Below are 27,783 nucleotides of genomic sequence, written 5' to 3'. Positions count from 1 at the left end.
CAGTCAAGCATGTTGTTGCATGTTATCAGGCCCAACAGCTTAATTCATCTACTCTCAGAGTTACTCTGACGTCCACTGTTGACGCTGACAGTGGTTGGTCAAAAGGAGCAATAAATAAGTTAAGCTCATCTGGCGTGGTCCTCATACATGATGGAGGTGCCTCTGTGCATTGCTTTGGATTGCCTGCCACGAGGCTTTGGTGTTGTTGGTGTTGAGGTCTCTCTCCAGTCTCTGCTGTTCGTATATAATGCAAGTGAAGTGTGGGATAGACTTGGTTATTGAGGTTGATATGAAGGACTTCATTTTAGTTTTCAGCCCCTTGTAGTTCAGTGGAACGAGGTCTGGGTTGGAGGTTCAATTCCCCCTGTGCAGATTATTAATCATTCTGCTTTGTTTTTTTGTATTCATTCAGATTAGACTATGAAACGGAAAACAGTTCCTCCCTAGATTAGATCTTGTACAAGTTTGAACTGATCTGCATTTCAATGATTTCTCCAATTGATCCCATCCATTTTAAATAAAGAATTAATTAAGTTGTATTTAATATACCATTCTTGTTTAAGACTGAATGCCTTTTCACAAGTAAAACGTTTTCTTTTGAAAAACCCAAATCACTTCATTTAGACCTCTGAAAACCAGGATGAGTGATAATCCAGGTTTGTGTAGTCATGATACCCTGTATTGTCTGTATGAGGTTTGGTTTATTACAAAACCCAGGTCATAAGTAGGATATTAGTCTGAATGTAAACACTCAGAGGTATTTGATGGACAACTGCACCCACTCAACAGTGAAACTGACTCATCAGTGTAAATAAACATGGACTGGACGTCTGTACATGTGAAGAAATGAAATGTACATGGGATTCACTGTAAATACATTTTGTCTATTGTCTTGTCTGAAAGTGTACTGGCCAGTTTTTGGTTATTGGAAATTAAAACAAAACACCAAAACTTGGCTCTATATAATGGTTGTTATTCCCCTGAGTACCAAAAAATGTCCTTTTAACCATATTTCAACACTATGTTTCATTACATACTAAAAAGTCATTCTATTTTTCATCTCATTGTACTGTATGTTCTTTGATTAGGGCATGAGGATGTCACTGTGGAAAAATAACATTATTGCATTATTGACTGTACACATTCAACCCTATCCTCTTATTCAGGCAAAAAAGGTTACACGAATACAACACTGTGTCAGTATTTGTCTGAATTACAGTATCACACAAAAGTGATTACACTCCTCACATTTCTATATTGTATCTTTTCATGGGACAACACTGAAGAAATGACACGATACAATGTAAAATAGTCTGTGTATTGAGTTATTTTGAAGGGGCAGTAAATTTACATTGTTATACAAGCTGTACACAGTCATTAATGTCTGAACCGCTGGCAACAAAAGTGAGTTCCAAAGTGTGCCCAAAGTGTCAATATTTTGTGTGGCCACCAATATTTTCCAGCACTGCCTTAACCCTCTTGGGCATGGAGTTCACCAGAGCTTCACAGGTTGCCACTGGAATCCTCTTCAACTCCTCCATGACGACATCACTGAGCTGGTGGATGTTAGAGACCTTGCGCTCCTCCACCTTCCATTTGAGGATGCCCCACAGATGCTCAATAGGGTTTATGTCTGGAGACATGCTTGGCCAGTCCATTACCTTTAGCCTCAGCTTCTTTAGCAAGGCAGTGGTCGTCTTGGAGGTGTGTTTGTGGTCGTTATCATGTTGGAATACTGCCCTGCGGCCCAGTTAATGAAGGGAGGGGATCATGCTCTGCTTCAGCATCACAAGTACATGACATTCATGGTTCCCTCAATGAACTGAGCACTCATGCAGCCCCAGACCATGACACTCCCACCACCATGCTTGACTGTAGGCAGACGCACTCTTTGTACTCCTACCTGGTTGCCACTACACACACACACACACACACACACACACACATGCTTGACACCATCTGAACCAAATAAGTTCATCTTGGTCTCATCAGACCACAGGACATGGTTACAGTTATCCATGTCCTCAGTGTGCTTGTCTTCAGCAAATTGTTTGCAGGCCTTCTTGTGCATCATCTTTAGAAGAGGCTTCCTCCTGGGACGACAGCCATGCAGACCAATTTGATACAGTGTGCGGCGTTTGGTCTGAGCACTGACAGGCTGACCCCCCAATCCCTTCAACCTCTGCAGCAATGCTCTCAGCACTCATATGTCTATTTTCCACAAACAACCTCTGGATATGATGCTGAGCATGTGCACTCAACTTCTTTGGTCGACCATGGCGAGGCCTGTCCTGTTAAACCACTGTATGGTCTTGGCCAGATCCGTTGCTGTTCCGTTCTTTTTGGGGGCCCTCTGCAAGATGCTGCTCGGGGGCTCCTATTTTGTCATACGATGAATAGATTCCTAACCCTTTTAGGTGATCCACAAAGATGCAACAATCTATTACATTTTATTATTACATTCATCTTAAACTGACCCACTCAAACAAGTTGAGCTGATAGAAAATGATAATACAAGGTAAACAATGGGGATCCTCTATGAGTCAATAAGTGAAACTGATGAAGTGTTCCTCAAAAAATTTTATTTTAAATTGTAAAACATTTTTAAAGGGTTAAAAGAGAGTTATAAATTAATAATAGCCTATAATCCATATTTATTTCAGAATGATTTTCATGTATTAAAAACAGTTCTGAAATAAAAAGAGCATGTGTATGTGTATAATATAGTTGAAATTACACTACAACAGAGTGTTTGGTCAGTAGTTTGGGACTCTCACCTTCCTGCTGTGCAGTAGGAACAGAGGAGAACATTCCTGCTGCATGCAGACTGTGTGACTCATTACAACTCTCAGTACAATCAGAGAAATGTTTAGATTTTCTGGAAATCAGAAGATTCTATCACAACAACCATATAGCCTCATATATGTATTTTTTCACCCCAAATCCAAAGCCACCACCTGTGAGTCTTCAGCTGTGGAGATAAATTAGACCTGCATGCAGGACTACAAGGGAGACAGTGAGCAGTAACTAAGTAACTGTCATGTTGTTCTTCACAAATATGGGGATGATAGTCAAAAATATCATTAAAATTCAGAGTTTTATATCAAAAGGCATCACATTTTTTTGCCGTCTTATACAAGAGCCCAATTAGATTTCATTTCATGGGGCCCAAAATCCCTGGCAGCGCCCCTGAGAGAGATAACACCAAATTTAACACACCTTCTCCCCATTCACACCTGAGACCTTGTAACACTACAGGCAGGGACACACCAGCCCAACTGTTGGACGTCTGAAGCGTTTGGAGAGACTCGGACGAGGTCGGGAACAAATATGTTCGGTGTGTTCAGCTGTGTTGGAAGCTTTCGGAGCCGCGCAGACGTTGTCTGCTCCGATTCAACGTGCTAAGTCTGAGGAGGAGGGCTGTCGGACGTCTGAGCCATTGGATTCTCTGATTAGTGGTGTGCTAGTGAATCAGCGCGGTGTGTGGGAGGGTTGGAATACTGTGTGCGTTTTGCTTTTCTATGCACTCCATTCCGCCTTTTTTTTGTTTTCATGTTTTGGAGTACTAGCACGAGACTAGCTGTTATGTCCGTTCAGCACAAATTAATCTGTGTTCGTCTGGTAATGCCTCGTTGCACGTTTAGTATGCAGCTGTTTTTGTCTTTCGTTTTGATCAAAAGTAAAGAGAGGTGCGTGCATAAACCTCTCATCCAGCATCTTTTTTGTACACTAGCGCCACCTGCTTATTGCATCTTGTGCAAGCACAGAACGTACACGCTCCTGTGGAGCTGGCAGCACGTCGAAGTGGTGTGTTCAATGCAACTTCTCTGCCGAACGGGTCAGACAAGAGGCAACAGAGTGGTCGGATAAAGGCAGTTGGCTGTTGGTTTGAGTCTGGGGTGTGTGGGGGCCTTAACGAGTCACATGACACCAGGGAGGGAAAATAGCTATTTGGGCCCAATTTGGACATTTTCACTTGGGGGTGTACTCACTTTTGTTGCCAGCAGTTCAGACATTAATGGCTGTGTGTTGAGTTTTTTTTTGAGGGGGCAATTTACACTGATATACAAGCTGAACACTGACAACTCTTTACATTGTATCAAAGTGCCATTTCTTCAGAAAATGTGAGGGGTGTATAACTTTCATAAATGAATATTATAATATGAAGACATCACTATAAGAATCTGATTATAGTTTGTTAGTTTTTTTTAATGTGTTTAATAAATACATTTGGAAAACGCAGCTGACAGAACAATCTCACCTCAGGGTCCATTAGTGGCTTTACTAGACCTCCATCATCTCTTCCTACCAAATGGAATTGCCCAGTTGTCTAAGTAAATACTGAAATAAATAATCATTTTAAATAAATAAGACATTTAAATTTGAAGTCTCTATCTTAAATACAAATCATCAAAAAGAGCTAAACTAAATACATTGATTTAAAGTTAAAATACTAAACTAAACGTAGAACAGACACAATTGTGTGTTTGTGTCTGACGTTTGGACAGCGGCGTCCTCATTAAAGAAATTAACACCAATCAACATCGGCCTCTACTGGGCAATGTGGGATATTGCTCAGGGATATTCGAGTATCGTCCAATAAGAGCCTGGATTGTGGGTCATGTGAACTGGCACCCGCGTGAAGGAAAGCTTGAACGGCAACAACAAATATGGAGGCGTCTCCTGTCAGCTTCGGACCGGAGAGGTACTGGACGGAGGAAAAAGAAAGGGCGCTTATAGCATATTTCGCTAGTAAGTAACACACTCGAGACCGGTAACTTAACGCTCAATTTCAGTCGCTGTATTTTACCGTTGTGTTGTTGGAAGCGGCAACATTTTCGGGCAACCGTTGCTCGAGTAGACCGATGACTGTTAGCAATGAGCGACACAAGTAATTAATAGCAATGGCGAATAGCAACTGGAGTCAAGGTAGCTTTTATTCTCTTAAACATACGGCAAAACGGCGTTTTGGTTTCTGTTGCCGTTTTTAAACTTCAGTGACCTCAATGTGAGCGGGTGAAGTAAAATAAGTTTGTTGGTATTCTAAATGTTGTTAACTTCATCTTTCATGTTTGTGACGTTAGCCATTTTTTTATTTGACTAATTCTCTAAACCTTTTAGACTGGTATTGAGCTTAAAACTGAGCTATGTTATACAATAATTTATCAGAGTGAAATTGCTCTCTTGAAGTAATGAAGAATGACTCCACATCGGATGATCCTCAAAACATACACCTGAAATCAATTCACTAAACTTAAATGGAGTCCAGAGGAAACCATGAAAAATCACTACACCTGAGTGTAACAGTATGAAACTACATGTACAATATACATCTCAAGAAATGTAACAGTATTACACTATTATTATTATTATTATTATTATTATTATTATTATTATTATTATTATTATAAGCTACAGAGCCACTTAAGGGAATTGCACAAGACATTTCTCTGTTGAACAAGTGCTTAATCTTGATTTCTCAAAATACGTCATGAAGACGTAAAACTTGATGTGCGCTTACTGTTTTTTAAAAACACTAAAAGGGCAGACATCAGTAGAGATAGGCAAATGTACATGATAGTGCGATAACCATCAGTTTTATTTATACCACATTATACTGTGAACCAGTATACTGTTTTCAAGGTATACCATGGCGTGATTTGGAAGTTGACCACAGTCAGATTGTGTACAGTTGTGTCATCTATGGCACTGTATTTGACCATATTAAAACAATTTTTTTTAAAAATGTATATTTCAAGTTTATATCTAGTTTCACGTCTGGATCTTTTTGATAGCATTCTAATCAGCACATTCATTGGATCGTCTACTGCTAGCACAAAAATACTCTTACTTCATTAAAAAGAGGGAGGGAATTTAAGGGAATCAAACTAACAACCTAGGAGTAAAGAAGTGCTTTTCCCCCTGTACTTTTGTATATAAAATGTTTATTTTTATGCAAATAAAAAGAGCATTGTTTTGACATATTTAAATTCCAAGCTTTAGGGGTCAGATGTAAGGATTGTAAAGGTCTGGCCCTGTGGCACTGCAAATTGGCCCTAATTAGAATGCAGCTGAAAACATAATTTAGCAGACTCTTCTGTCCAAAGCAACTTACAATAATTCATACACTAATGGTGGTGGCTACCATGCACGGTGCCGACCAGCACATGAGGAGCAGTTTGGGGTTCAGTATCTTGCCCAAGGACACACAGACATGCAGGGAATCGAACCAGCAACCTTCAGAGAACAAGACGCTGGCTCTACCCCTGAGCCACAGCCGCCACCTGAATAGGTCTGCCATATGCCATGAAACTGAGATTTCCTAAAGTGGTTATTGTGAAAATATCCTACTCCTTGCCTTCCAGCTAAAGCGACTAAACAAATGAGTATCCCCAAATCCTCCACTATTAGAATAACAGCATTATGGCCCTGCTCCAAACATGTATATATTCATGTGTTTATAAACTTTACTTATATACTTAATTTTGTACCAGTATACCTTGTGTGTTAGCACAAAGCAAAATCAAAAACACAAGTGGATTTTTCTAAAACACAAGATTTAAGATTGTAGAGGGGTTTAATGTCATTCCAGCCATATGCACAGTACACGGTGCAATGAAATAACATTTCTCAAGAAACAAATGGTGCAAACAAACAACAACAATAATACCAAATGCTTTTAAAAAAAAAAAAAATACATGTAACTGCTCTCAAGTGCAAAAATACTTTGTGTGACAGTGTGATTATTGTTATTATTGTTATTATTATTATTATTATTATTATTATTATTATTGTTATTATTATTATTGTTATTATTATTATTATTATTTACATGAAGTGCAATAGTGCATCAGATAAATACAACACAGCGACATAGCACAGCGTACAAAAGGGCAACAGAGGTGATCAGTTCAGTCCCTGAGTGTTGAGGAGTCGTATGGCCTGGGGGAAGAAGCTGTTTTGTAGTCTGGTAGTGACAGACCGTACTTTCTGCCAGATGGAAGGGGGAGAAAAGTCTATGTGAGGGGTGAGTGGGGTCTTCCATAATGCCGGTTGCCTTACGGATACAGCATGTGGTGTAGATGTCTGAGATGGAGGGGAGAGTGACTCCGATGATCTTTTCAGCTGTCCTCACCACTCACTGCAGGTTCTTATGGTCCAGTCTGGTGCAGTTTCTGAATCAGGCAGTGATGCAGCTACCCAGGAGGCTCTCTGTAGTCCCTCTGTAGAAAGTGGTGAGAATGGGAGGTGGGCTTTCCTCAGCCTTCTCAGGAAGTGGAGATGCTTTTGGGCTTTCTTCACAGAGGAGCCGGTGTTTAGGCACCAGGTTATGTTCTCCGCCAGGTGGACGCCGAGGGATTTTGTGTTCTTCACAGTCTCCACAGGGGAGCCGTGGATGTTCAGTGGCTCATGGTCCCTCTGTGCTCTCCGGAAGTCAACAACCATCTCTATGGTTTTGTCTATATTCAGGGATAGGTTGTTGACTTTGCACCAGGTTATCAGTTGTTCCACCTCTTCTCTTTATGATGACTCATGGTTCTTGTCAATGAGAACCATCACGGTTGAACAGCAGTGGACTGAGCACCCAGCCTTGAGGTGCCCCTGTGCTTGGAGTGGTGGTGTTGGAGTTATTATTTCCGATCCGGACTTTCAGAAAATCCAGGATCCAGTTGCAGAGGGATGTGTTCAGGCCCAACAAGCTCAGCTTCCTAGTCAGGTGCTGGGAGATGATTGTGTTGAATGCTGAACTGAAATCTATGAACAGCATTCTGATGTAAGTGTTTTTTTTTAAATCCAGATTGGTGAGTGCTAGGTGGAGGGTGGTTGTGATGGAGTCATCGGTGGAGCGTTTGGTTCGATATGCGGACTGCAGGGGGTCTAGGTTGGGAGGCAGAAGTTTGTTTATGTCAGGGCTCTACGCTGACATTTTTCCCAAGGAGCACATCCGGGAGCACAAAGATATGAGAGCACAAAAAATACTTATTTATCAATTTATTGAACACTTCACACTTAATAGGCAGCACAAACAAAATTATGTACAGTCTTTGATTTCATTTTTTGCATTTCGTATCCAATGTGTACTAAATACAAAGGATGTCAGTTGTCCAAGTGCATATTAATATTCATATAAAATAGAGGATGCACTAAAATACAATAAAAAGAGGTGTGTCTTATTTGGCCCGCTTAGGAACTTAGGATGTGATCCCCGCTTTCCCTGCATATCCTTTGAGCACACTCCCAGGAATGTTGTCAGGGCCAGCTTGTTCTTGTTCTTGTTGTTATGCAGATTGTTCGCACTTGGTCGCCGGGAGGGGGCGTGTTCTTCCATGCCACCACATCGTTTTCTGCTTCATACTGGGCGTAGAACACATTCAGCGCATTGGGCAGCGAGGCATCACTGTCACAGGCTGGTGTTGTTGTCCTGTAATTGGCGGTGGCTTGGATGCCCCGCCACAGCTGCCGTGTGTCTCTGCTGTCTCTGAAGTGGCTGTGGATTTTCTGGGCATGCGCTTGTTTAGCATCTCATAAATACTGTGTGTTACAATCTGTCATTGGCTGTACATTGAAAGCATTTCATTTTGATTGGCTTTCATTTCATTTTTGGTTTAGTGCAAGTTTCTTTGAGAAAACTGCACATCTCAACATACCTAAAAAAATGAAATCATTTGACTGAACTTCAGGTCTGAGATTTAAGAGTCTCCTCTTTTGATTTCTGTTTACCTCCATAACTGGTTGTTTTTGGATGAACAATTATTTAACAAATCAAAGGAAATGCAAGACAATGTCGCAAGCATCTTGTTTATTTCCATTTTCCAGAACACAGTTGTTTGTGGAATCATAAGTCAGAGAGCTACAAAAACCGACAGCTGCGATGGAAAACTCTGGAACATCTGAGGATCCTCCTGTCTGCTCATCCTCCCCCTGTTAGTTTCACAGGTGAGGCTGTCATCACATCCATTCATTTTTCAAAGCTAGTGAAAAGAAAATCAATTTCTTAACTTTTCTGTGTTTCTTTCCAGTGGAAGACATTAAGAACAAGTTCAAGAACCTTCGCACAACCTTTCAGCGTCAGTACAAAATGGTAAAGGCCAGCAAGGTGTGCAGGAACGAGGATGTGTTTGTGCCACAGTGGAAACACTACCAGCAGCTGATGTTCCTGCAGGGCTGCTGGGATCAAGAGGACAGTGCAGATGACCCGCCTCTGTCACCGCTTATTCTTCCACAGGAGGAGAACCAGCCTGTCAGCACCCCTGGATCGATTATCACCTTCCTCCCCACCCCAGCCACCTCCTCCCCGCCCTCTTCTACCTCCTGTGTCTCCTCCAACATGATGATTAAATGTTACTGGACTGAAGAAAGAGAGCGTGCACTGATAGCTTTCTACTCTGGTAAACAAAACAGTGATTACAACTTCAGAATATTCAGTTAAGGGATTACAGGGACAAAATCATTGATGGTTTGGATTCTTGCAACATCAGTGTTTCATAGTTGATGGTTGGTGTTGTGTGTTGCTGTGCACAGAGCATAGCTGTCTGTGGAACAAGAGGTCTGAAAACCACAATAACCGGCAACTTAGACTGAGGCTGCTGGAGGGTCTGAGGAGTCAGCTGTCCGACCACTCTGTGTCTTTCTCAGGTAAGTATCACATTGTTCAAAAGCCTGGCACGTTATCACTGTCAGAGTAAGGGGTTCATTTCCCACTCAAGTGAACTCACGGATGCACAGTCACATAATGACGACACCTTGCCTAGTTACTGACCAAAGAAAACATGACAAAACACACAGGACAATACTGGCCTATAGGTTCTGTGAAACAAAGCAACACTAGAATGGTCACTGGTCAAGCTGAAACACAGCACTCCTTTCAACTTTTGGAAGTCTCTCTACATCAGGGGTCACCAGCCTTTTTGAAACTGAGAGCTACTTCATGGGTGCTGAGTCATACGAAGGGCGACCAGTTTGATACACTCTTGTGAAATATGAAATTTGCTCAGCTTGCCTTTAGTTATATATGATTATTAATGATACTCATCTATGTGAAGACACTGATCATGTTAATGATTTCTCGCAATAATTATCAACAATGACTTAACAAGGTGGGAAACAGATAATATCAATATTCAATTTTCATTTTCAGAACAGGCCTGAGGGTTACTCATGTGGTCCTTGGGGGCTACCTGGAGCCTCTGGGCACCGTGTTGGTGACCCCTGGTCTACATAGTCCTTCTATTTTTGTAATACATTTTTTTTTGCCTTTTTGCATTTAACATTTACAACAACAAAGACATCCATGAAGATAAATTTAAAAAAGAAAATCACAAAAAAAAAATAAAAAAGACAATACGCAGTAAAGAAAATAAAAGTACTTACAGGTAAACATCCTCCACATCCATCCATCTCCCTCACTCATGCAGTACCATGACAGTGTCCCCTTCATCCTTGTTAGTTACTCAGCACTGTATTCATGTAGGACCCCCAAATTTCCAAAAACACATCCTGTTTGTTGTTCACTTTAAAGAGCAACTGTTCATAATTAGCTATCTTGGTCATCTCTGTTAACCATTCACTAAATGGGATAATGTTTTTTGTTTTACAGTGTCTTAGTACGATCCTGCAGCCTGTGGAAAGGGCCAGTCTGCACCATAGAGTCTGTTGAGCTGATAGATCCACCCCCTCTGTTAATATACCTAATATGCAGAGTGCAGGGTTCTGTATAAACTCTGACCTGAATACATTATTTAGAAACATGATAACATTTTCCCATAAGTTCCATGTCATCTGGCATTCATATAGCATATGTAAGTTTGCGTCTGCTCCTATCACATCTCCGGTATATATATACACACACACACACACACACACACACACACACACACACACACACACACACACACACCGTATTTTCTGGACTAATTCAAAACATTGTTTGTTCCTTCTGTCAGATGTTAGTTAAGCTGATTACTGTATTACCTCCAGTAGATGACCGTCAGCTCTCCCTGCATTGCCCCAGCAGGCAAGCAGAGCATTGTACTGCTACAGTGTGTGTATGTGTGGAAAAGAAAAAAAAAAAAGAGATATATATATATATATACACACACACACCGTATTTTCTGGACTATAGAGCGCACCTGTATATAAGCCGCATCCGCTCTATTATATTTATATATATATATATATATATATATATATATATATATATATATATATATATATATATATATGTATATGTATATGTATATGTATGTATATGTATGTATATATATATGTATATGTATATATATATATATATATATATATATATATATATATATATATATATATATATTATGTATATGTATATATATATATATATATATATATATATATATATATATATATATTATATATATTATATGTATATGTATATGTATATATATATATATATATATATATATATATGTATGTAGTATATGTATATATATATATATATGTATATGTATGTATATATGTATATATATATATATATATATGTATATGTATGTATATATGTATATATATATATATATATATATATATATAAATATATATATATATATATATATGTTATATATGTATATATATATATGTATATGTATATATATATATGTATATATGTATATATATATATATTATAATATATAGTATATGTATATGTTATATATATATATATATATATATATATATATATATATATATATATATATATGTATGTGTATATATATATATGTATATATATATATATATATATATATATATAAAAATAATATATATATTTATTATTTATATATAATATAATTTTTTATATATATATATATATTTTTTATTTTATTTTAATTTTTTTCCACACATACACACACTGTAGCAATACAATGCTCTGCTATCTGACAGAAGGAACAAACAATGTTTTGATTTAAGAAGCAAAACATTGAGTTGTGATTCTTGTGGAATGTGACTCCTTTGTTGCTGTTTTTGCAGTTGAAGACGTCAAGTGCAAGTTCAAGAACCTTAGGACAGTTTTCAACCGTGAATGCAAGGCGGTCCAGGCCAGCAGGGTGTCTGACAAACTCTATGTGTCCAAATGGAAACACTACAAACAAATGCTCTTCCTCTGCGAGTCCTGTGATGAAGACGAAAGCACGGATGACTTGATGCCTCAGGAAGACAAGGATCTGGAACATGGAAACCAAACACCCTCTTCCACCCTGAGCAGTTCCTCCTCTAGCTCCAACCAAACCAGCAGCATCAAGTTCAACCACCCCACTGCTTTGTCCAATGATGAAAAAACCACCACCAGTGCTGCCTACCAAATATTCCTTGCTGCATCTCCAGATCTTCTTAAGCTCACGAGCCAGATGGCTACTCCTCCTACTACCACCTCTCCTTATACAGCACTGCCAGACACCAAGCCTTGCGCAAACCCCTCCCCTCTAAATGTTTCGTCGAGCTCAGCTCAGCCAGACAGCAGACAGAGTGCCGACTCCCGCTGCCACTGGAACGAGGCCAAAGTTCAGCAGCTGATATCCTTTTACTCTGGTTGGTGGCATTGTTTCTGTTGCTGTTAAATATTTCAAGAGAAATGGCTGTATGGATGTGTTCAGACCCGACTTGATTGATATCTCCCTCATTTTCCTCAGTTCCCTTGTAACATACATTTACAGTGAAGGAAGCTGTAGCTGACAGCCACAGTCAGTTTTCTGATAGGCAGCTTTGTCATCAGGGTCTTTAAAGTTGTTGGTCTGTTATGTAAACAATTGGAAAATGTGAGAGGGAGATTACAGGAGCGAGTTTCCCTCTCATAGCTGTGAAGAGTTTTCTTTTTTCTAGAGCACAGCTGTCTGTGGAACCACAAATCCGAGAGCTACAGGAACAGGCTGTTGAGACAGACTCTGCTGGAGACACTGAGCAGCATTCTGTCTGATAATGAGCCAGTCCCATTCTCAGGTAATAATAATAATGTTGTCATTCTACTTCTGGTGGTAGGAGAACCATGATTTTCACACCAAGACAAATATTTTATAAACCTACTGAGACTACACCAGAGCAGCAAAAACAAAAAAGAGTTGCAGTTGTGGTTTCACGTTTTATCAGCCCTGATTAAGTTGTGATCCAAATAAAATTAGGGATGAACAATGTGGGTGTCTTTTTCCAACCGATAACTGATAATTACCTGACGATAACGATTCAAGAGTAAGCATTTTTTGTTTACTTTTTTGTATTTTAAAAAGTTTCAAATGTGTAGTTTATGTGCAGCCGAGGGTAAAAGAAAAGTTAAGATATTGAGTAAAGATGAATGGTTTATTATTTCGAAGCTCTAACCATCTGGTCATCTAACTGACATCACTGTTACCCACAAACCAAAGAACAGTTCTGACTCTTCAAATGTTCTAAAACACATAAAAAAATGTCAAACGCGTTTTGGCTTGTTGAATGGTTAATGCTATAATGGCTGCCAAAAAGTTGTAGGGAAGACTATAGATCACAATCGCCTGGACTAGTACTGCCACTGCTGGTTGCAACTGCAAGCAAAACTACACATAAATGACACTTTATACAGTCTCTATGCCAGACTCAAGCTGTTAACTCATAAGCTTACATAAAACCACTCACAGCAGAGAGCACAACAGTGTCCCTCCCACGTCCATTTGAATATCAACCATGCTAGTCCCCCTTCCTCCTGCTCTTCTTTATCTTTGTGTTAGTGGTGGATAGCAAACCAACTTTTAAGCAGCATAGCACCACCCTCTGTATCCGCTGAATTGTCTGCTCTAATTTCACTATTGGAATCATCTCACATTGTTAACCCAAAGCTGTTTTATTTGTTGAGTTTTTTTAATTCTTCTTTCTTCAGTGGAAGACATAAAGACAAAGTTCAGAAACTTGCGCACCATCTTCCAACGTGAACACAAAGCGGTCAGTTCAAACAAAACGTGTGGCTCAGAGGACTTTTACCTTCCAAAGTGGAAACATTACCGTGAGCTGATGTTCCTCTGCGACTCTTGCGATGAGGATGAGCAACCTGATGACCTGCAATTCCAGGAACCAGAGGAGTCCTGCCTCCTCCGCCTGGACCGCCAGCCCCCTCCCTCATCCTTACACTACTATGGCGGTCCCCAATCTGCTACCAAACTGAACATCACATCACTGGGCCTGGGAGCCCCTCCCTCGCCTACTCCTCCAGACTCCCAGCACTCTTCGCCCTCTTCCTGCCCTTCCACATCCTCCTCTCACACTGACAGCAGAGGGTCAGGACGCAAGCGAGCGGGTCGGCGCCTGCTACCCACCACCATGGAGGTGCTGGACTTCATGAGGACAATCTGTCAGAGCCAGATGGTGTCACCACATGCAGGGTTCCTCAAGTACGTGGAGGAATGTCTGAACGAGACACCACCCGACAAAGTGAAGAAACTGAAGAAGATGATCATTGAGACGATCCATAGCATATCGGAGGAGAATTAGGGGCCCATTCACACTGCCGTTTGAATGTGGGGATCCTGTGCCATTTCTCCGCCTCCTCCTCTGTGTAAAAGTCTTAGAGCCTGTGAGGGGAGGAATTTTGCTCCGGTACTGATCCGCCTCTGGAGGTAGTATCAGACGCACAGTATTGGCAAACCAAACTAGTGTGAATGGATAAGCCGGCGGCGCGAAGCGGGGGGTGTCCGTCTGATAACTACACAGGTCCTTCACTCAACTAAATATAGAGAAATGACCGACAAAGCAACATTACATGACCAAACAACACGTAACTGTAACTGTCTTTGGCAACTTGTATGAGGAAGAAAATACAGCAGATATATGTGGATAAATAAGTCTGTTCTGCCGCCCGTCCTACCGACTCTTCCTCACATTTCTGCCTGAAAAATGTGTCACTGGCCAAGAACTTTAACTCAGCAAGTGTTTGTGGTGGGAAAATAAATGACTGTGACAGTCAGCCCTCTGGACCAGGATTTCAGTGAACTTTCCCCAGAAACAGCCTCCATCCCCGCGAGTGACAGAGTCTGACAGTGTGCCGTTTACTGATGGTGATTATGTAATTATGTAATTTAGAGCAAAAAAAAGTAACTTTGTCACTTTCCAGGATGTTTGGTGGGTCAGGATTTAAATCACAACACATAATAACTGCATCCATACGATTATTAGTATTCAGCAGGTTCATGTTTATATTAACAGGAGGACTCCGGGGGAATCACCTTACCATCACACCTCTTTAGGATCTACTGCAGTTGCTTGGCTCTATGTGAACAAACAACGGTGGAGAATTGGTGAACTGTCGCTGCAGCGATAATGCAGTGTCTCTGTGTGAAAAGGGCTACTGCTTCACAGTTTGTGTTCTGTAGCTTAATTCAGTGTCGCTGGGATTGTTTTTTTTCTTTTTTTGGTTACCTTATTCCCTTTGTTTGCTAACAGCTATGATAGCATTACTCAACAGCTGTTACCTTTAATCTGAGTAGAAATCTGTATGACATTCGAACAGGGTCTCAGTCGCCAAAACCTCTGAATCCAACCGCCAAAGAGAATGTTATCGTAAAGCCTTCAACACATATAGGAAGAGCTGTTTCTGCTTGTGTGAGCTGTAGTTTACCAGTGGAGAGGGAAACTACACCAAACCTTGCAGCAGCACCACCTTTTTTGTAATACTGAGCTTGGATTTTACACCTACACTTTCTGCTATGACCTCTGGGGTCAGTGACATTTTAGTGTAAACTAATGAGAGCGGAAATGGTGGGGCAACACTTTGTTGTTGGAGTTGTTGCAACTTCAGTGTGAACGGGTTTTTGTCGACGTCAACTGGACTTTCAGCGTATTGTGACAAATCAAACTTTTGTTGTTGGCATGTTTTAAGCTATCTGTACAGTTTAGTCATGCAGTAATATGCTAACAGCATACTCATTTAGCTGCTTGTATGTTAACACACTTCATAACTCTCCAATGTACAGATTTCACATATTTCTAAGTTACATTCATGGATAGTTATCATGAGAATGTCTTGTTAGCATGCAATGTTACATATGGAATTATTAACTTGCCAACAGTGGTGGAAAGAGTACTGAAAATCTGTATAGTTAAATTACTGAAAAACGACTCAATTCCAAGTTAAACCATTGGCATTAAAATAATACTAAGTAAAAGTACAAAGTACTCTTCTCAAAGGCTACTCAAGTATAAGTTGCTTTTTAACTTTTGATGTTTAATGCATTATCATTTGTAGGCACCCATTATGGGGTTTCTGTTCTCCAAAACTTCAGTCTAGATTACTCCTCAGTCCTGTGCTATTCAGCCTAGTGGTCATGGTACCTACTTTAAACCTGGGCCTGCTGCAGAGTTTTGTGTTTTTTGTCCATATGACAGAGATTTCACTGGTCATTTTGCCATCAGATGGCCCTGTTGGCTACAAAAATACACAAGTAAGATTTTGATATTCATTCAAATTGTACTCAGTACTTAGCTATAGTAGATGAGCTAATTCCACCCCTGCTTGCAAAAGATAGCAACGTAATGCAGATAACAGCATGTTAAAGGGATAGTTAGTGTTTTTTGAAGTGGGGTCATATAAAGTGCATATCTATAGTCGATCTGTTCCCTACTGTAATCACGGATCAGCACAGCCTCAGTTTGGAGAAGTAGAGAGCCGCTCCAGCCCAGATACAGAGGTTCTACAGTTGAGAAAATGTAGTGCTAAAAGAAAGGACAGTCTGATGGCAATGTAAAGTGGTGTGAATTTTGTCTATACAACGTACACTTGAACTGTTATAGATTTTTTAAGGTGAGCCTTGTTTTAGGTGGTTTATTTCTCTTTATCTCTGGAGCCCAGTCACTGCAGTACAAAGCTGAGCATCTGGGCTGGAGCGGCTCTCTACTTCTCTAAACTGAGGCTGCGCTGATTGGTGATTACAGTAGGAAACAGATCGACTATAGATATGTACTTTATAAGACCGCACTTCAGAAAACACGAACTATCCCTTTAAAGTGCATAGGGATACTCTCACATAAGTCATAATAGAGGTATGTTGTCATGAAACAGTGTTTGACCAGTAGATATCTTGATTTGTCAATGGCTAAGGTGAGGCGATCTCTGAATTCATATCATTGTGGAGCATGATGGACTGACATCTTTATATTGATGCAACTTTCATTGGTAAAAATGCATCTGAATTTGACTTGCCAGAGATGAGGAAGTCCTGTGTCCCATTGTGTTGTCTCAGTAAGACAACATATTCAAATTCATTCTTTCCAAAATGACATACCCATCACTTCAAATTTGAATTTTAGAGTGAAACCAGGATATGCTGGTTATGTTTAATCACAATATACGCCAGCAGTTGAGCTGAGTGTCTTTTTACAGCTAACTTTTGTCTTGCTCAGGATGGGACTTGACACCCAGCTGCCAAATTTTCATGTAAACAGTTATGGTGACTTCCTCAGCAGAGTTGCAACACTAACTAGATTAGTTAGCCAGCTTCTCATCCATGAGTCGATGCACACTTGCTTTTGCAAGGTGATATGGTTAGCGTGCGTAGATTGGAGAAGGAAAGTTTGGTAGGAAAAAATGGTTCCTACATGACACTGCTCACGGTAAGGACTGTGGAATATCTTGACAAACAATGTCATAATTTCTGGAAAGAGACATTGCTGTTGAATTTGTTCATTGTCATATAGAGAGAAGTGAAAGGGCAGGTATCTCTTCAGCCAAAATCTCCTAAACTCTGTGACTCGCACCAAAGCTATTTAGTAACTACAGGTAAGAGGGAAATGTTTTTAAATTTTTTTTAAATTTTGAGGTGACTGTCCCTGAAATATTTATGCTTAAAGATGTATGTGTTTTTCAAACTTTAATAATTTAGCCATAAAAGACATTTCACTTTTATTTCCTTATGTGCTAAAATTCAGAAAATATTCAAACAAATCTATCTTTAATGTGTTCCTTTTTAATTTATTTTAACTTAAGCATTTATGGGAGTAAAATCTGAGTTGTCAACAAAAAGACTTTGGAAATGTTGACATTTTAGTATATGTCTTCATAATTTAACTTGGGATTATATTAATATAACATTTTAACAATTACTGTAAGTTCTTTACGATGTAAGATACTTGTAGCAGTGAGAAATTGTTATTTTTCAGTGTTAAAGATTTGGTTAAAACAAAATCCTTTGAAGCAATAATGGTTATTTCTTTTATCATCAGCAATGCTCACGGTTTTTTTAAAACATGCTTTTTGAATTGCACATTCATGTTTTATATCCTTCTTTGGTGTTGTTTGTTTAAATTGTGCCTTATCAGAATCGCAGTAAGTATTTTCAGTAAATGTGGAGGAATTTGTATTATCAACTTTGGACTATATGTAAATTATTAAATGTACATTAATAAAATGTAAGAACCATCATGTGATGTGTGTGTTGTTTTTTTTTTTTTAAAAAAAATAAAAATAAAATGTGTTTCTCCATTTTCCTCCAGTTTGTTATGAGATCATCTTCACAAATCAGTATTTCACTTGAGTTTGAAGTGTCCTGATATTTAAAATGTATTTTTAAATGATTCAAAAATGCAACTCCTACTCTCTAAAGAAGTAATTTAAAAAATTCAACAGTACAATACTATTAAAGCGAAATAAAAGTGAGTTGCTGAGCTTCACTCCATCCGTTATCTTTATTAATGTGAAATATTCAATTCTCATACATTCCTCTAGATGGCAGTGAAATCACATTGCCACTCTGCTGTCCACTTGGCACTGGCCCAAAGAAAAACTGCCTCAAACAGCATTATGTATCTATTCATTTCCCCTTGTGAATCAAAAGCTTTGTGGCTCACTTGCTTGCTTTAGTTCATATTACAGAGTAGACCTTCAGTAGCAGCACTTTAACTTTTTGATACTACATTAGACGTGATCGCAACATTTCAAAGATGAATACCAGTTAGTTCAAGATGAACCACTACAGGAAAGTGAATCAGACAAATATATGTGAAGTTAAATAGAAACAAATAAGATGTACAAAAAACAAGTGAGTGGAAAGTGATTGTTAGGTGGTGCTTGAGATAAACAGGCACTGATGGCTGTGGGAATGAAAGAACTGCAGTAGTGCTCTTTCTTACACAGTGGGTGTACGAGGCTGCTGCTCTTAGAGCTGCTCAAGGCTTCCACAGTCTGGTGCAGGGGCTGAGAGGTGTTTTCCATGACTGACGTCAGCTTGGCTAACATCCTTCTCTCACCCACCATCTCTATGGAGTCTCGCAGACAGTCCAGGACGGAGCTGGACCTCCTAACCAGTTTGTTTTGTCTCTTGTCCATATTGCTACCTCTCCAGCAGACCGCTGCATAAAGGAGCACTGATGCCAACACAGTGTCATTAAAGTAATGTCCTCAGTCTCCTCAGCAGGTGGAGGCGACTTTGGCCCTTCTTGTACAGGGTCTGTGAGTGGGGTTTAGGAGATATATAGGCAGAAATGGAATACATTATTCCCAACTAGAATAGCACTTGGTAGAGCGTAACCTCCAGCCCCACAGCTTCTTAACTTAAGTCAAATCCAATCCAATACCAAGCCCTCTGTCACTCAACAGCCATAACTGCTTCACCATAATTAAAGTGAAACTCTCGCCAGAAAGCAACTGCGGCTTTATTTGTGATTGAATATGAGTCAAACCTTTGTGTAGAAGCAAAATTACAATGAAAGAGGCACTTTTAAGATGTACCGTAGGTTCGTTTTCAGGCAAGCTAATTTTCAGTATCCCCATGAGCACGAGCTATGAGAACACTGTTTGTGTACACAGAGTCTACTAAAAAGAACATTTTTGTGCAACTCACGTTAGTAACTGTGTCTTTGGCGCGCCGCCGTCATGGCAAAGAGTATTGATCCCCAAGTGCGACCTCACAGGAATACTTGAGGAGCGGTCCACCATTACTCTTCTTCCTGTTAGGTCGCACTCGGTACGGTAAATCTTAAAAGTGCCTCTTTCATTGTAATTATGCATTTACATGAAAGTTTGACTCATACATTCACAAATAAAGCCTCGGTTGCTTTATGGTGAGAGTTTCACTTTAAGGCTCACCAGATCTAGGATCTGCATCACACTGTGCAAACTTATAGATACCAGCCACCTAAACTCTTCTCTTTTTTCATCAAGATAACTACATTATCCCCTGAAAAATCAGAGAAACTAACAAATATGCAAAAAAAAAGCCTTATCTAGTCCTATATATGACATATATGTTAAAGACAGTGAGAAACATATCCTAGATCTTCTCCTTTTAATTGGATCTGCACCAGAAGTTATGGGTCTGTTCTTGGTTGAGACCCATCCTTCATCCAAGTGTAATGGAAATCCGGCCAGTCAGCATGGGTGGAAACATAATCATGCTAATTATGTTTTCATCATTGTGTAATCACCAGGAACAGGGTGAGGGGGGTCCTCTTCTATGGAGTCTGCTATGTTTTTGCAGCAGTCCAGAACACACAAACCAAGTGCTCTCTCTTGAATGGGCCTTTTGCATTATTAGTGGCAACCATAGGGGTGCATGATGGGTATTTTGCTTGTTGCAATCTGCAACCACACCACTAGATGTCACTGATTCCGATACATTGGACCTTAAAGACTCTTAATTTTGTCCTGTCAATAAGCACTATTTTACTGTGAGACAGTGGGAGCTACAGACAGATTGTTCTGTCTCCTCCTCATCTGTTCGACCTTAATCCTTCAGAAGGAGCATCAGGAAAAAAATGCCACTGAAAGTTTCCTGACTTTTAATTAAATGTCTTGTGTTTTCACCTGAACCTTTTTGCATTCAGAAACCAGTTCTTCTCTGTTCTTTATAAACCCCTGTGATCTTTGACCCATGGTAGGTGATACCTTCGCTGACACTTCCACCCATACCACATTCCCAAATGTCAACACACCCAGCTTAGACTGAAGGACTGCTGCTTCACTTGAACTTCATGGGGAAGCCAATGGTGGAGTTCATTGACTGCTATCTTTGGGGAGTTTAAACTTTATTGTTGGGTGAAAACTTTGCGTCAAATTTTGTGGATTTTCCTGCTTTCAGATCAGTTGAATGATTACATGATCTCATTCTACAGGTCAAGATCACCATGAAATGTGCAAAACACCCTTTAGCCCCAAGAATTTATCTTTTGTGCCTACTTCAGCAGCCAGTTCTGAGCCTGTTTGAGTCTACGTAAGGGTTATGGGTATTACATTAAAGAGTGAGGTTAGGTCTGGGATTGAATGAGAGATACTTTCAGTTAACAAAGTGGTTTCAGAGTTGCAAAACTGGGAATAGCATCCTGACTGTAAAACATCCCAAATTGCCATGGGATATGCAAAACCTAGGACAGGAAATAATCGCAGTGGATGATAAAAACCACCAAGGACATCACGTCACCATATCTGTGAGGTGTCTGCGCAGCTCCCAGAGGATACTAAAAGACAGCATACACCCTGGCTACAGACTTTTCACCTGCTCATGAATACCTGGCATTCATCAAGTTGGAACCAGAATTTTACAGCAAGTTTGTGCTGTTAAGTGTAAGTTTTGACCACTAGCAAAAATCGATGGCCATAAATTGTCCATATAAGGCTAATGTATTCTCCATTTAAAGTTTTTAGAAAATGTAAGTCATCAGGGCAGCATATATTACCATTTACTTAGTTTCTAAATAAGAAAAACTCTAAATGGAAGTATCACAAGGCAAACTTATCAGATTCTGAACTACCTCAACTGGCTCCTTTCAACATGAATACCTTTAGTGACTACTACTGGCTCCATCAAGATGTCTGAGTTCTAGAGATGTTCGGTGCCTAGAAAAATGACAGTGCTATCTAACCATTGTCAGTGACCAGATCAGGAGCTTTGAAAAGTGGAGTTCCTGTCACGACTGACGAAAGGCACTGCTGTCAGCTGCAGACGCAAAGTAATGGTATGAACAGTGATGCTTAATGCTTAATGCAAGTGATGTGATTACTACATAACAGCACATAACATAATCACTGACTACAAAACTTTGAACCAAACTTGATATAATGATTCACATCAGTTGAGCTTTCAGACACTGGAGGAAGACGTGGGGGGCATATCAACAATTTGACACTTTCTGAATCTGACCGTCATGCCCACTTTACACAGAAGATGTCCGAATCACAATGTTTGCTTACGAAAAGTTCCAGATAGAAAACGCATCACACATTAGCTAACAGAAAATGTATTAGTGTTTTTTTGTAAAGTTATTTCCAAGTGTAAACATCTAATTGATCTAAAATGCATGTTTGATGCTTTCATATCCATGAAAAATGACATTTTCACAAAGTAAGCTTGTAGACACAGACTAGAAAAAAAGACAGCTTGAGTTTACCCAAAACTAGCAGACGGTGCTGTTGTGTAGATATCACAGAACATAAAGTCAGCACTGCAGAAACATCAGATAGTTCTGACCTTTGTGTTTTTATGCAGCTGGAAATGACAACAGGAATAAACAAGTTGGCCGATTTCACATATCTTCGTAATGCAAATCTAGTTTGTATGTCATACTGTGTAAAACTATAAAGAAAAAGAAAAAGATGGAGAATTCTTGGAGAGTAATGGAGAGGCAGAGGGAAGTGTGCAGGAAGGAGAAGGTTATGACAGCAAGACTTTCACTTTGCCATGTGGGACTGTTCAGTACAACAATACTTTGACTTTAGATGCAGCCTATAAGCTCTTCATCTGCACTTGTTCAATTTGAAACAACTGAGGTCTTAAGTTTGTACTGTTGCTGAGACATTTCCCAACACACATGAACCATATCATCATACAAGTGATGCAAATTCTGGCTGTAAGCATCCTGTGAACCGTGTAAACGATTTGATCCAACAGGGAGTCGGTGGCCCTCCACAGTAATCTGGCTCCAGTGTAAAATGGAACAGTGTCAGACCGTCTGCTGGAGTTCAGCTCTGCTGTGGAGGATTGGATTACAACTCATCAGCACACACACAGGAAACCCTTGCTGCTGGACCTGTGTCCCTGCTCTATCCACATCTCTTCTCTCCCTCTTTTCATTTGACTTATTTTTACTGACATTTTTCCTTTTCTGGAGGGAGTTTCTAGAGACTTTTCCTTTCTACCACCCTCCTTTTTCTTTCTTTCTTTCTTTCTTTCTTTCTTTCTTTCTTTCTTTCTTTCTTTCTTTCTTTCTTTCGTTGCCTACTTCTCTCTTTCCCCTCACTCTGCCTCCCTCCACCTCCCTCTGTCGCTCTCCTCTCTCTGTCTCTCTCCTTTCTCTTCGCTCAGTGAGTCGCAGTAAATCCTATTGTGATGCTAAACTGATTTTCAGCAGGGAGATTGAGAGCGAGAGAGAGAGAGAGAGAGGGAGAGAGAGGAAGTTTGGATTTATGTCGGAGCATATCTGATCTAATCTGACCTTCGTACTTGTTGAACTTTTTATGACTTTCTCCCACAAGTAAACTTTTTGCGCTCCTCTCCAGAGTCCGGCGGACAGTCCGGGGGTGGTGTTGGAGTGTGTCTGCTGCCGGAGGATCCGCCGCTCTCTGCGCTTCAGGAATGCACTTTGCAGGAAACGCAGCTCGGTGCTCGGACACCTCTTGCCTCGCCGCCTGCGATCTGTTTTCTTAACGAGGAATTCTAAATGAGTGGAGGAAATGCGCTGGTGAAGGAGGCATTGATTTTCGTCGTTCCGATTCTCCCATCCTGAGTCCGCCAGGCCGCTGCCGGGCTGAGGTCAGAGCAGCCCGGAGTGAGCGCTTCCTGGCTGGGCATGGAGAGCGGCAGCCGGGCGGGGCTCAAGCAGGCGGCGGGCGGAGGAGATGGAGGAGGCGGCTGGGTGCTGGTAGAGGCCCGGCTGCAGGGAGGAGCGCCGTGGGGCTTCACCGTGCAGGGCGGCCTGGAGTACGAAGAGCCGCTCATCATCTCCAAGGTAGTAGATTTTACTGAATCAGTTCACAGTCTTCTTCCAAATGTCAGATGTGATACAGCACGGCAATACTCCAGCCTACTGGGACAATATATTTAGAGAACATTAATTGACAGTGTCGATTAATCAAGCCTAGAAAACCAATATTTGTTGATCATTTGTTCATGACAGATGAAAAATCTGCTTAAAGATCAGAAGTAAGTTGTTGAAGTTGTTTTGGCCTTCCTCTGTGCAATAGTCTATATTGAGATTATGATGCGCAATTTTAGTATTGCACACACACAAAAAAACTGCAACCAGCTAAAACTAGATTGTTGATCTAGGCAAGACTCATCAACACAAAGACACTTCCTGTACTTTCTGAAAGATAAGAGTGATCTCTTCCCCAGCAAGGCCATTTTTAGTTTAAATAGCACAGACTACTGTTTGTCAACCTGTGTTGCAGCGTCAGCCCCTCTCACACTGTCATTTCGAGGCAGGAATATTGCAGTTATTACACCTCATCATGTGTATAAAAGTCACAGAGGGGGGTGAGTTTTGTTCAGATCCTTTACTGAATATCACATGAGAAATGTCCCACACTTCAACCCACAAAGCAACGTTACAAGACCAAACAACAATAATAATGTGGTAGCAGGTGACACCACCCGCTACCACATTACTGCAGGCAACTTATGCTCTGACGAAAAATGCAGATATGCACATTAAATGCAGATATATGTGGAAAAGTTGCAGTCACCCTGTCCGTCCACCGACGCTTCATCACAATTCCATCTGGAAAACAACCTTCGTACCGGCAACAAGAGCCAGATCCTGCTGTTGGCTGTTTACTCCCGCTGTAGTGGCTATGTGACGGGATTTTGAGCAAAAGAATTAAACTCACAAAGTTCATCCTCAACTATTCTGTTGTTGGAAACTTATATGGCTCAGTGTGAAAAAGCAAAGGCGATGTAGACCTCCATTGTGGTGCTATGGCAGAGTCTCTTTTGGCACTAATGGGCCCTTGTCTGCGGCTTTGTTGAGTCGGCAGCAGTGCCAGTCAGTGCACGAGAAGAGCACCCATCACCTCTGCTGACATGTCTTTGATTAGAACTGGTTGTATTAACAGGAGTGGTGTCAGAAAAAAAGCTGACTTATATTTTTAGAAATATTTTTACACTGTGTGATGAGAAACTAAAGTTGAGCTTCGACACCACTAGTTCTTTGAAGTTTTTTTAGGGTGTGACTCGGTCCTAAGAACTAAGCCAAACAGAGTGATAACATTTTACACTAAGCATCCTGGGAAACCCTTTTCAACAGAAAAAAAGTCTTCAGTGCGACTCTGGTGGGCACAGAGTTCAATATTGTCACTGACCAAGTCACAGAAATTAATTAACTACAGCTGACAAAGTTGGCAGTTGTTTAATTAGCCAGCAAAATCACTGGTTGGTCAATATTTGCTTCACCTCGTGTTAATGCATCATTGATATTTTGAGTATGAAATAAGAAAATGAAATATGAAATATAAAATAAGCCTCTTTCACATTGTGATTTTGATTTTGAAGAATAAAATGCTCAGTATTGGCCTTGCATAACTGACTGTAGGGGCTGGTACAGTGAGTGTGTCCATCAATTATATCTTACTGACTATTGATTTATCATGCTAGCTTTGTTGGTTAAGACCAGCTACCAGTAATGATTCTGTGTCCTTGTAGCCTTCATCGCCTCATTATGTTAAAATTCTAATCAGTAGGCTAATGTGTGTGTGTGTGTGTGTGTGTGTGTGTGTGTGTGTGTGTGTGTGTGTGTGTGTGTGTGTAAATTATTCTTGGATGGAGGCCAGTTTTCTGTAAAAAAAGGACAAGAATGTGAATTATGTGTTTTCCTGGTTGCTTTCAAATTCCAACATGCTTTTATTTTGTACTGTTCTTAGATCAGTGAGCACACTGTTCTCCATGTTTGACCAAACACTGTCTGATGTCTGACTGTTGGCTGGACAGTGTCTGTCTTTCAAACTACTTCTCAATATGGCTTCATTTTTACCTTTGTTTTTCTTCATCCCTCTTTCAGTCTCTTTTTTTTTTTTCCTGTCTGTTTATCTCTACATATCCGACTAATGTCTCTCTTAGATGTCTGTCCTCTCTGCCTGTACTAGGTGGCTAATCCTGGAAGCATCCAAATAGCCAACAACCAAATATAGTTGAAATTAGAAAAACTGATATTAAAATGATGCCTTTTTGTTAATGCCTCTGGAATATTATTCAAATAAGGATATATGCTATTTAGCTATGTAGTACTTTTGATATTTAACATATTTGACATTTTATTGATCTCACTTGAGTTAAGTCAAATCTTAAATACAAGACTTTTACTGTGGCATAGTATTTTTGCATATGAAATATGTGATTGAAGGGGTATTGTTTAGCTCAGTTGGTAGAGCAGGTGTCCCATGTGCAGAGGCTGTGGTGGACCTGGGTTTGAGTCCTGGCCTGGGTGCCCTTTGCTGCATGTCACTCCTCCTCTCTCTCATCCTGTTTCATGTCTTCAGCTGTTCTATCAATGAAGGTGATAAAAAGGCCAAATAATATAAAATGAGTAATATAATATATATCTATTTTATTGTATATGTTATTATATATGCTTGAAATACAGTCTCAGTGTTTTATAGTTCTCTTCAACAGAGTTTTGTCTTTCACTTCACACTGCTCAATTTTAAAACAGTGATTTGATGGAGCGAGTAATTATCAAAACTAAAGATAAAATGTGCCCACCGTTCTAGATTTTCAGATTCAGATATGTTAAAGCAGTTTAACAGATGAGGCCTTTATCAGCAAGAGTAGAATCAAACCGATTTGGCACCTTTGACTTGTTTATCATCAGCACCCAGTGTTTGTTATATTTCTGAGCTGGGGTCAGAGGTCACCGTGAAGGCTTCTGTTAATACTGGCAGTTCAACTCAGGTTAATGGTCCTAATAAGTCTTTATCTGAAGGTCGCATCACTGGCATCAAATTGGATGTGTGCACTAATATTTCCCTACCAGGTAACCCAAACTCTCAACTGTCAACATCTACTGTTCAAGGTTTGACATGGATCTACTCTGCTTACCATAGCTGCTTATCATAGAACCTTAATCAAAAAGCTTGTATAAACACTCTCTGAAGTACAAGTAAAATCTTAGGCACTAGTATGGCCTGTGACTTGTAACTGTAGCTTCCTTTAAAGGTCCAGTGTTTGGTTTATGTGCATTTATGTTTTCATTAGTTTATAATCACCTGAAAATATGTGTTTTCGTTTCCTTAGAATAATGTCAGAGGGAGCAGTTCCTCTATGCATGAGACCTGTGGTTATAGCCCAAGACCCTGCCCAGTTTGGCTTGGCATGATTCGGACACCGTCTAATTTAGGTCCAATCAAATCTAAGGACTACTAGATGAAAGATACAGCATGTATCCTCATATCTAAACAACTGATTAGATTGATTGCTGATGACCAAAATTACATAGAGTATATCACTAATCCTAAAATAACATGACTGTGTCAGCAAAACCAGCAACTGACATAGCAGGCGTTTGGCTTACAGTTGCAGTTTGGTAGCTAGAAAACTACTTGGTTAGATTTAGGAAAAGATCTTTGTTCGGGTTAAAATAACCATGTTACTTACAGTATATACATTCAGCACTGACATTACCTACGTACGTCATGTTACATATGTGACATCACTTAACTACAATAGTAATATAAAATACAAATAAGATAAAATAGCTCACTGTCTTTCTCTGGTTTCACACTGGACATCTTCTCTAGCCCGACCATCCACTAAACTTTTTTACTCTTTATACTACTTCACCTGACTTCCTCTTCTGCTGCTGTGATAATTACTACTGTCTGTAGAG

At 40.0% G+C, this 27,783-nt stretch overlaps 2 protein-coding genes across 5 annotated transcripts in view; both read left to right on the top strand.

Moving 5' to 3' along the window:
- Window positions 1-4,623: 4,623 nt before the first annotated feature.
- On the top strand, window positions 4,624-23,664 carry LOC119030119. Of its 3 annotated transcripts, XR_005078171.1 has the most exons (8): window positions 4,624-4,752; window positions 8,818-8,937; window positions 9,021-9,389; window positions 9,523-9,636; window positions 11,995-12,552; window positions 12,844-12,960; window positions 13,868-15,038; window positions 15,187-16,427. XR_005078171.1 is itself a non-coding variant. In XM_037117491.1 (7 exons), the coding sequence occupies exons 1-7, from the start codon at window positions 4,671-4,673 to the stop codon at window positions 23,623-23,625; spliced, it is 1,521 nt and encodes a 506-aa protein (XP_036973386.1). In that variant the 5' UTR covers window positions 4,624-4,670; the 3' UTR covers window positions 23,626-23,664. The 3 variants fall into 3 exon arrangements, 2 of the variants coding, with proteins under 2 accessions (XP_036973386.1, XP_036973385.1); XM_037117491.1 differs by lacking the exons at window positions 13,868-15,038; window positions 15,187-16,427 and adding an exon at window positions 23,465-23,664; XM_037117490.1 differs by having other exon boundaries at window positions 13,868-16,427.
- A 51-nt stretch (window positions 23,665-23,715) lies between these two features.
- shroom3 (shroom family member 3) overlaps window positions 23,716-27,783 on the top strand; it is a 74,397-nt gene continuing 70,329 nt past the window's right edge. For both annotated transcript variants that reach the window (XM_037117485.1, XM_037117484.1), the window contains exon 1: window positions 23,716-23,913. In XM_037117485.1, coding sequence (XP_036973380.1) covers window positions 23,755-23,913 — 159 coding nt within the window. In that variant the 5' untranslated portion in view covers window positions 23,716-23,754. The remainder of the gene's footprint in view (window positions 23,914-27,783) is intronic.

Source organism: Acanthopagrus latus, chromosome 12, assembly GCF_904848185.1.
Source record: "Acanthopagrus latus isolate v.2019 chromosome 12, fAcaLat1.1, whole genome shotgun sequence".
Lineage (NCBI taxonomy): Eukaryota > Metazoa > Chordata > Actinopteri > Spariformes > Sparidae > Acanthopagrus > Acanthopagrus latus.
The sequence above is the reverse complement of the archived record's forward strand: the minus strand, read 5'-3'. Positions and strand labels throughout refer to the sequence as shown.

What these genes read in the sequence shown, in the direction of transcription:
- LOC119030119 (XM_037117490.1), top strand. Translation starts at nt 4,671, where the DNA reads ATGGAGGCGTCTCCTGTCAGCTTCGGACCGGAGAGGTACTGGACGGAG. An exon ending in GCTTATAGCATATTTCGCTA is followed by an intron (nt 4,753 to 8,817) that starts GTAAGTAACACA and finishes TCCATTTTCCAG; the next exon opens with AACACAGTTGTTTGTGGAAT. An exon ending in TGAGCCAGTCCCATTCTCAG is followed by an intron (nt 12,961 to 13,867) that starts GTAATAATAATA and finishes TTCTTTCTTCAG; the next exon opens with TGGAAGACATAAAGACAAAG.